Genomic DNA, 10,443 nt, shown 5'->3' with positions numbered 1-10,443 from the left:
ACATGACCCGACCAGGGTGGGAGGCAACTTTAATTTTTAATCATTTTAATGATGCTTTATTGATTCCAGTGGGCAAATTTTCTTTTCATCTACCCCAACTTGCTCTCCCTGACACAAAATTAGGTCAGAGTAAGCTTGGCAGTGAAGGTGCAGCAGTAGCAAGGAGCTAGGGGTTAAGGTCCTTGCTCAAGGGCCCACAGACATGTGACTATTCTCCTGAAGTCGTGCTCGAACCGGCAGCCTTTTGATCACAGGCACAGACACTTTGCACTGAGTGCATCACTGGTATGTGAGCGGTAAGGAAGGGAAGGACATGGCTCCACACCCCGCTATTGGGGCAGACCACGTAGTGGGAAGTGTGGCTGCCTAAGATCTGCAATCTGTGCATCATCGGGCTCGACTTGCTGTCTCATCACCAGGGCTACGCTCCACCTCAGCATAGACGCAGCAACTACAGATGAAGCCGGCGGACATGCCCCCAACTGTTCCAGCAGTATCCAACATATAATGAACTCAACCGGTGCAGCACATGGGTGACAGCGTGACAGCAGATTCCTGCCCAGTGACAGCACAGGCAGTTTACTAATTATGGCAGCAGAGCAGCATGGACCTGGCAGCAGAGCAGCGGCAATGGCTGAGGATCCTGCTGGATGGATATATGGACATCTTTGTGGCCCAAGACAACAAATGTAGACTAACCATGATCATCCAGCACTGGATCAACGCCAGAAATCCCCAATCCATCTATTAGCAACCTTACTGGCTGGTATTTACCAAGTGTCAGGCAGCAGAGCAGAAGATGATGGTGGCAGTGGGTGTCATCAGATTTTCGTACAGTCCATGTGCTGCGCTGGCAGTCCTGGTTAGGATGGAGGATGGATGGGTCATGGCTTTTTTGTGTGGACTTGTCTGAAGGCCATGACTCAGAAGCACTCATACCTACTGTCTCGGATTGATGATGCTCTGGATCACATCACTGGGTGTAGCATCCCTGGCTGAATGATGGTTAAACTCTCAACGGATGGTTCATAAAGGGGGTTTTATTCAGATGCACATAAACGGTGAACTCACTGTAAGAGCTAAAGGAAAAAGGGGGAAGAAAACAAAGATAAAATAAACATTATGTTCCTTTTATATTATAACTTACAGTCATACAAGTTATTTAAAGATAATTTCTCACAAAGCCCTGTAAATAAGAAAACAACATGAAAACCTCCATGAAGTGCATTTATTTACTGAATTAAGTTAGACGGAATACATGAAATTAAGGCAAGGCAGGAGTACGGAGCATCGATCCAAAATAGCAGTTTGCTAGTTTGCTAACATAACACTTTTAAGGTTTAAAGTTTAAAACTCAAATGAACAATAAAGAGGCATTTAAAAATTACACAAGTACAATAAAATACTGACAGACCACCAGCCAGGTACTAAAGCAAAAGGAAAAAACCATCTCTTTTAACTTAGTAAGCGCCCTTTTTCTGCTCCGCTTCACTGCCACTGTATTGTCGTGCCGGTCCGTCGTGCTTACGCTCTGGGGTTTAGCAGTGCCGTAATTTCAAAATAAAAGTCTAGACATTCGCAAAGAAAAACCACAAGATTGCTCCACAAAAAACCCAAATAAAAACAACATGGAAGAAAAAATATACTTGGCTGCGATGGACCAACTCAAAGGTCATTTCAAAGGTCAGGTGATTCAGCTTCTTAGTCCTTCGAAATGGCTATTGGCAGGTCAACCTGGCCCCGTATGCCTGACCCAAGACTGCTTTCACATTTTGGTCAGGATTAGAAAGATTGTGGTGATAAGGAACTGGCCCTCCCCATAAAGCATGTGATTGAAATCCCCAGCCACAATGAAGCTTAGTGCTAATTCGCTCCACAGCCTCACAGAAAAGGGGTTGCCCTTCAACTGGATTGAGGACTTGCCGCAACCTCTGGACTGTGCTCACCTAGCTCTGTGCAGGCATACCCGACCTAGTGATTCCCTTCATCCTGGACACGGATGCTAACAATGAGGCATTTGGCGTAATTTTTTCAAAGATGGGACCTCAGGGCAAGAGGGTGGTGGCCTACTTCAGCTGGACTCTGAGACGAGAAAAACTACTGCGCAGTGTTGGCATGCTTTACACCACTGCATTTGATGCTTTGCATTGCACTTGGTGATTGACCCCCTGCAAGCTCCTGGCTATCATCCAAGCCTGTTGCTATTTCCACCGCTACCTATATGGATGGCACTTCCAGCTGTGCACTGACCACCTGTTCCCTACCTGACTGCTGAGCTTGCGTACCCCATGAGGCAGCTTTGGTATGCCGGAGGAGTTGCACAGCAACCAGGGGAAGAACTTTGAACTGTTGGTGTTTTTCAAAGTCTGCATATGACTGGGCATTGCAAAGAACCACACCACCCCAGAGTGATAGGCTGATGGAGTGATTTAACTGCTCACCGTGCAGCTTGCCATCATCATTGTTGACCACCAACATGACTGCGACTGCCATCTGGCCCTAGTCCTGTGGGCAGTGGTACTCAATGCATGCTGGCAGTGGTACTGTTCAGGAGGAAGTAGTGCATGCCAGTGGACTTGGTTCAGTGGTTCAGTTCACCCCCAGTGCCTGTGGTAGTGAAAGAGCCAGGTATGTACTTACGGTACATTTGGAAGCATCTGAGGGGTGTGTACGAGCTGACACAGCAACATCAAGGCGCAGCAACCACCCAGCAGAAGCACGCTTACGATGCATTGTCATGGGCAGTACTTTGGCATTGGGGACCCAGTTTGGGTGTAATGCCCTATTTACATGAAGGACTAGTCACCCAAGCTAGACGGCCATTGGAGGGGACCGGGAGAGATCCTCGAGTGCCTCGCCAACGTAATTTATTGCCTGCATCTGTCTGATCCTGCAATGGGATCATCTGATATCATATCACCCCTTGGCCCAACCTGGCTGTAGAGGACACACCGGGGTAGGAAGGTATGTCGGGGTCCCTGGGGCTGACCCCTTAGGTGGGGACAATGTGATGCTGCAGGGTTTGATCAGCAGTTTGATTGCGCCACACTATGTGTATCTGTAAAAGATGTAAAATAAAAAATACGTTTGGCCATTGATGTTGTAAATGTCATAACCATGTAGTGTTTACCATGTCATTTGTGTGTTTTTGTTAGCATGCAATCATGAGCATAATTATCACATTAATTTTTGGCTTCCATGTTTGTGCCACTGTTAGTTAGATTAGTGGTGATTTGTTATAGTAAAATGCCAATTCTCCATTTTAAAGAACTGCCATCTGTCAGGAATCGCGGGGCGGGCGAGCCGGAAAGCAGAGGGGTTTATTTGCAGACGGGGGGTTGACGGGTACGGACGTCCACTGATACTACAATGACGGATCTGACAAGACATACTCAGACGCGGACTAAATACATAAGACTAGCCAGAAATAACAGGACACAGGTGATCACAACCAGGAATTGACACGAGGTAATGAGGGGGCGTGGCACACACAAGGATCGGAGGGAGCTGGGCATGACAGAACCCCCCCCCCAAAGGCGCGCACTCCGGGCGCGCCTCAGGGGAGGCGACGGACGAGACAAGACCAGGGAAACAGGACCTGGAAAACAAGAGCAAAAACATCAACGAGGGACCGGAAACAGAACAGAAACACAAAACAAGCAAAGGGGCAAAAACCAAGACAAAACCTGACAAAGGACGGAGAACGCGGACAGACAGACCAGGAAGGGAGACACCGGGGGAACACCGACAGGCGGAACAAAAGGGCCAGGAGTGAACGAAGGAACCAGAGGGGGACGAGGAGCAGATACAGGAGGGACAAAGGGAAAGGGAGGAGGAACCAGGGGAGCCCAAGGGAACCCCAGGGGGCGAAAGGCAGCGGCAGCAGGAGGAGCCGCGGACGACCGAGCGGCCGAAGCCGGAGGGCCCCCGGGCGACCGCGAGGCAGGAGCCGGAGGGGACAACGACGGGGCAGAGGAGGAAACCAGAGGGACCAACGGAGGGGCAGAGAAGAAAGCAGGAGGGGGCACCAGCGAAGGCAAGGAGAGAGCAGAAGGGGAACACGGCGAAGGCAAGGAGAGAGGGGAAGCCGTAGCAGGCAACGGCGCAACCAAAGCAGGCGGAGGCGCTGTCCACCACCGACGAGCCAGAGCAGGGAGACCCGCAGGCGAGCGACGAGTCGGAGCGGGGGAACCTGCAGGCGGCCGCCGAGGCGTCGCAGGTGGGACCACAGGTGGCCGACGAAGCAACGGCGGGGGACCCGCAGGCGACCATCGAGCAGGAGCCCGGGGGACCGCAGGCGAGCCGGGGGGCAGGGCGGGCGGGACCCGACCCCTGCGCCTATGTCCTCTCCCTTTCCGGGACACCGACAGGCGGGGTTCCGGTCGGGCTTGACCGCGCCGGGGCGAGGGAAGAGGAGTCATTAGGGAAGTCCCCGAGGGGTCCCACTCGAGCTCCTCCTCCTCCAAGGAGGAAGGAGCAGTGGTTGGTCTGTCCGGGACCTCCTCGGGGACTGGAACTAGGGCTGGGGGGACTGGAGCAGGGATCGTGACAGCAGGCGTAGCTGCAGGCGGAGCCGAGGGCTGGACGGGCAGGACAGGGGAGCCAGGCTGGACGGGCAGGACAGCAGGGGGCGGCGCAGCAGGCACCTCGGGTGTGCGGCCAGCAGGGGGCGGCACAGCAGGCATCTCGGGCGCGTGGCCAGCAGGGGGTGGCGCAGCAGGCATCTCGGGCGCGTGGCCAGCAGGAGGTGCCGCAGCAGCCACTGCTCCAGCAGAAGCCTCGTGTGAAGCAGCAGGAGGCGCGGTAGCTTCAGGCAGGATGGCTGCAGGCAGAGCGGCAGCATCAGGCAGGAGGGCCTCAGGCAGAGCGGCAGCCTCAGGCAGGAGGGCCTCAGGCAAAGCGGCAGCCTCAGGCAGGAGGGCTGCAGGCAAATCAGGCGCCGGCAGGACAGGCGAGACAGGCAGATCAGGCGCCCGCAGGACAGGCGAGACAGGCAGATCAGGAGGGGGCTCCTCGGGCGTGCGGCCAGCAGGGGGCGCCACGGTGGGCGCTGCCAACACGCGCCCAGCAGGGGGCACCACGGCGGGCGCCGCCATCACATGGCCAGAAGGCGCCACGGCGGGCGCCGCCATCACATGGCCAGCAGGGGGTGCCGCAGCAGCTGTAGCAGGTGGTGCTGCGGGCAGAGTGGCGGCAGCGGCAGCTGCAGGGATCGCAGGCAGGACGAGCGGGTCAGGCTGGACATGCGGTGCCGCTGGCAGTGCGGCGGCAGCAGCAGCAGGCGTTGCTTTGTGCACTGGTGCGCAGTCATGTTGGAACAGGAAGGGGCCATCTCCAAACTGCTCCCACAAAGTTGGGAGCATGAAATTGTCCAAAATGGCAGCATTAAGAGTTCCTTTCACTGGAACTAAGGGGCCAAGCCCAACATCTGAAAAACAACCCCACACCATAATCCCCTCTCCACCAAACTTTACATTTGGTATATTGCAGTCAGGCAAGAACTGTTCTGGCAACTGCCAAACCTAGACTCGTCCATCGGATTTCCAGATAGATAAGCATGATTCGTCACTCCAGAGAACACGTCTTCACTGCTGTAGAGTCCAGTGGCGGCCTGCTTTACACCACTGCATCTGATGCTTTGCATTGCACTTGGTGATGTAAGGCTTGGATGTTGCTGCTCGGCCATGGAAACCCATTCCATGGAGTTCTCTACACGCTGTTCTTGAGCTAATCTGAAGACCACATGAAGTTTGGAGGTGTGTAGCTATTGAGTCTGCAGACAGTTAGCGAATTCTGCATACTGTGCGCCTCAGCATGCATTGTTCCCGCACTGTGATTTTACATGGCATACCACTTTGTGGCTGAGATGCTGCTGTTCCCAATTGCTTCCACTTTGTTATAATACCACTAACAGTTGACTGTGGAATATTTAGTAGCATGTTCAAGGAAACTGCCACCTACAGTCAGCACACTGAACTGGAGGAATACAGTATGCGTCCTCTGTCAACGGATGCATCAATAAGTGCATAGAGGATGTAACTGCCTCCAAAACTGTCACCAGTTGGGCAAACCAAAAACCTTGGATGACAGCAAAGGTGTGCATTGCTGAGGGCTCACTATGCTACCTTCAAATCCGGAGACAAAGTTCAGGATGAACCCACTCAGGGAGTGTGGGGACCAGCTGGCAAATGTCCTCACGGACATTTTCAACGTCTCCCTGAGCCAGGCAGATGCTTAAAGGCCACCACCATCACTCCTGTGACGAAAAAGACTACCATCATGTGTGTCAACGACTACTGGCCAATAGCATTCACACCTGTCATCATGATGTGCTTTGAAAGACTAGTCATGAAGCATATGAACGCAGCATCCGGACAAGCTCAACTAGACTAGTAATAGCTTCGTCCCACAAGCTTTAAGACTCCTGAACTCATCTTGAGTTAAATTTGACCTATTTTATTTTATTTTATTAGCTGGCTAATGAAACAGTTCACCAGCCACTTTATTGTACTATTCTTTTACTGTACTAGCATATTTGTACTTTTTGTTATCTGCTGCTACATTACTTGCTGCTAAATTATTTTGCATACTGTATATTATGTACAAAAAGTTTCTATTCAATATTGCTATGTACATATTTTCATGACCTGCTCGTACGATCCGCCTGTGTGCCACGCCCCCCTCATTACCTCATGTGAATTCCTGATTGTTCTCAGTTGTTTTGCATTTCCATCCCTTAGTCTTGTGTATTTAAGTCCACGTCTGAGTCTGTATCGTCAGATCTGTCATTAATGTGTGTACCCTGTGTTGATTGTCTGCCCGAAATAAACCCCATCCTTTGGATCTCTGCCTGTTTTGATTGATCATTCTCCCCATCCTGCTTGCTTGGCGAACGGTGGACATAACACATATGGTCCACATACTTCATTTCTTTCACCCTATTCATGTATATCCTCCTGAGACGCCACCCATTCATTTATGACCATTGCAGTGGACATTTTATTTTTGCATATACAGTGGTACCTCGGTTCTCGAACTTAATCTGTTCCGGACTCCGGTTCGAATGCTAAAAAGTTTGAGTTCTGATCGAATTTTTCCCATAAGAAATAATGGAAAACCAATTAATTGGTTCTCGGCCCCCCAAAATTACACCTAAATATGTTTTTTTTTAGCATTTAAACACAAAATGAACAGGATAAGACAAGATGAGCATTTATTTCTTAATGGCTTCCAAAACGATAAAGATCTTATCCCAACATTACCCCTGTCCTGCCCCTGCCCCGATCATCCGCTCCTTCCGTGTGCCACGCCCCCTCGTTAACCTCGTGTGGGATCCCCATGTGATCAGCTGTTTCTGGTTGTTGTCACTAGTCCTCTGTATTAAGTCAGTTTGTTTTCCCAGTCCGTTCGGCTTGCTTACAGCGCTGGCTTAAAGCAACACATTCTGATCCTGACGCAATGCATTACGGTTAGATACATTGCGACCTCTCACCCGGCTGCACAAACTGGTACCGTCTCCGTGACGACACACCTTTGCCCTTATTGACTGAAGAGTTTAGTTACACGCATGACGATTGTATCCCAGGCAGTTCTGATGCGTAATCTGCTATTTCTCCCGAATATCATGTAAAGCAGTGAGAACTGGTTTTCAGTTAATTTACCTGGTAAAATAAATTTTAAATAAATTACATAAATGCTCTAATAGTACATGTAAGTTAGTGGTTTATTTATTGTTATTTATTGTAATGTTGCGCTGCTTTATTTGGTTAATCGTACAGTCTGTGAAGAAGGCATTCAAGTAAGAATTGCATGGCGCGTACAATTTATATTAGGTCGGCGTTCATGGTTCGACTTCTGATATTCAGATCGAGTTCTAGGTCAAACTGGTTTATTCGACTTTCAAGAAATTCGAGTTCTAGTGAGTTCGAGAACCGAGGTACCACTGTATCTTTTCACTGATGTAAGGAAACATATTTATTCTTGTTGTACACTAAAGATGACATGCTGTGAAATTAAAAATGAAAATAAATTTGAAAAAAGGTGTCTTATTTCCTCCAAAGACATAGAAAATCACAATTAACCTAAAACTGAAGGACACTTTTTCCTTGGGTCTCAGGAGGTTAATGTGCACTATTAAGAGGTGTGTCCCAATACTTTTGTCCATATAGTGTATTTTGTGGCTCACAGCCATGCAAATATGTTGGATGAATGTTATGTACGAGGGATGAATTTAAACACAAAAAAGCTGAATCTTTGTGAGGTTTGAAAAGTCAGATTGCCTGCCGTGTTTTAGATTTGTTTTTTAAGTAGAGCTAAAATGCACATCAGAAAAATGTCTTGCTGTTTTGTCTGTCTTCCCACCCAAGTTCCCCCAACTGTACTCTCCACATTCTCTAGTATTACGCCCCATGAAAAAATGTTTATTTTTGTATGATTTAGCCAATTTAGTAAAATTAGATTTCACTTTTCAGTTTGTTCTGAATCTGTTTAAGTGCAATTCGAAGGGAATTTTAAGTGAAAATGGAGCATTGAAGTAAAGAAATAATGACTTGAGTTGATAAATATCAATACTGACTGATATATATCATTATAAAATATTTTGCAATATCAGCCCTATCTGGAGGTGTTTTGCAAGCTTTATTTAAGCAGAGCTAAAATGCACATCACACCTGGGGGTGTTTTGTTTGTCGTCCCACCCAGGTACAGAGTGGTGGACAGCCCACCCCTCCATAGGGAGTTTGCACGCAGTTTTAAGCTCCTCCCCCCTCAGTATAACAATATCACCAAGGAAGACTACCGCCGCCTACTGGACATCTACGGGACTCACTTCATCAGGAAGGTGCAGCTGGGCGGCCGTGTGAGCAGCACCACCGCATTCCGGTTCTGCCAGGCGGCGCTAAACGGCTACACTGAGACTGAGGTGAAGGACTGCCTGGAGACGGAGGCCTCTGCACGCATAAAAGCTGTTTCTGTTAAGGCTGAGTCTAGCTACTGCAAGAATGCCAAGACAAAGCACAATATCAAGGATAACTTCCACAGCCAGTTCACCGAAAGGATCACCGAGGTAGAGGGCGGCCAGCACACGGTTTCTGACCTGCTGTTTTCAGACAAGCCTGAAGCCATGCAGAAGTGGCTGGACAGCCTGAAGACCATGCCGGGAATCATCACCTACTCTCTCCACCCCCTGCATTATCTGGTGCAGAAGCCAGAGGCCAAAAAGGCGGCGCTGAAGAAGGCGGTGGAGGACTACATCCTGGAGAAGGCCCTATACAAGCACTGCTCCAAGAAATGCTCAGGAGGTTCGACACCCAGCAAACATGACCCCTGTCACTGTGTCTGTGTGGCCAGTGAACAAAACAACTGCAACTGCTGCCCAACTAGGCCAGGCCTGGCCCAAGTGACGGTTACGGTGAAGCGGGCCCGGGGCTTGTGGGGAGACTACATTGGTGAGACCGATGGCTTTGTCTACATTGCTCTAGCTGACAAAAATACCCAGACCAGGGTGATCCACAACAACAATAACCCGATCTGGAACAGCGAGTTCTCATTTGGTACCATTCAGCTCTCACTGGACACAAAGATGAGGCTGGAAGTGTGGGACGAAGACAAGATGTGGTACAAATGGTGGAACGACAAGCTGGGAGGGTGCGCGATCAATCCTGTTAGAGGCTTCCATGATGAAATCTGTCCACTGAACCATGGCAATCTCTACTACTCCTATAAGGTGGAGTGTGCTCCTGGGCTCATGGGAGAGCGATGCAGAGAATACGCCCCTTCTCCTATGAACCCCAGACTGGCCGACCTTTACACCTCCCGGAATGCCTTCAACATCACGCCTGTTCTCCTGGAGCGCCTCAGAAGGGGGCAGTCCATCGAGGATCCCCTGCCGTTTCTGTTATCCAACAGGAGTGATAATAAGATGCTGGGCTCCTCAGGTGGAGATACTCCTCATGCTCCTGCTGAGCCCTAAGGGAGGAAGAGATGCACGCCACAATGAAGATGTAGTAGCTGCTTTAGCTCTCCCCTTTCTGCCGCTGTCCATGCAGCCAATCCACTCAGCTCATCAAGCTTGCATTTCTGAGAAACATGCATTTCTATTGCAATAAAATCAACTGCAACTTTGCTAAAGAATTCCTGTGTTGCTGTTTTAATGACCATCATCCCCCTCCCTCCTTGGAGAATGGCTTTACTCTTGATTCTTTTTTGAGTGGCACAGCCCCCAACATATTATCTGTGCCACTCCATCTTGTACCAACACGGACTGCTTGTAAAACTTAAAAAAACTTAAACTCAAGATTTGGTTACTGAATCTACATGCACACTAATGTATAAAAAAAAATTACGGGGGTTTCTGAAGAAAAGATCCACATTTCCACTATCATTAGCGTTGAAAAAATCTTTTGCGTCCAAACTGCACTGTTGTTAAAGGCAAATGACACAGAT

General features: G+C 49.5%; 1 protein-coding gene across 1 annotated transcript; it reads left to right on the top strand.

Annotated features, from left to right (window-relative positions):
• Nucleotides 1–8,656: 8,656 nt before the first annotated feature.
• On the top strand, nucleotides 8,657–10,131 carry LOC111860068 (perforin-1-like). Its single transcript, XM_023843393.2, has one exon. The coding sequence runs from the start codon at nucleotides 8,657–8,659 to the stop codon at nucleotides 9,968–9,970; it is 1,314 nt and encodes a 437-aa protein (XP_023699161.2). The 3' UTR covers nucleotides 9,971–10,131.
• Nucleotides 10,132–10,443: the final 312 nt, after the last annotated feature.

Source organism: Paramormyrops kingsleyae, unplaced genomic scaffold (assembly GCF_048594095.1).
Source record: "Paramormyrops kingsleyae isolate MSU_618 unplaced genomic scaffold, PKINGS_0.4 ups215, whole genome shotgun sequence".
Lineage (NCBI taxonomy): Eukaryota > Metazoa > Chordata > Actinopteri > Osteoglossiformes > Mormyridae > Paramormyrops > Paramormyrops kingsleyae.
This window is presented reverse-complemented; position numbering and strand designations above follow the sequence as displayed.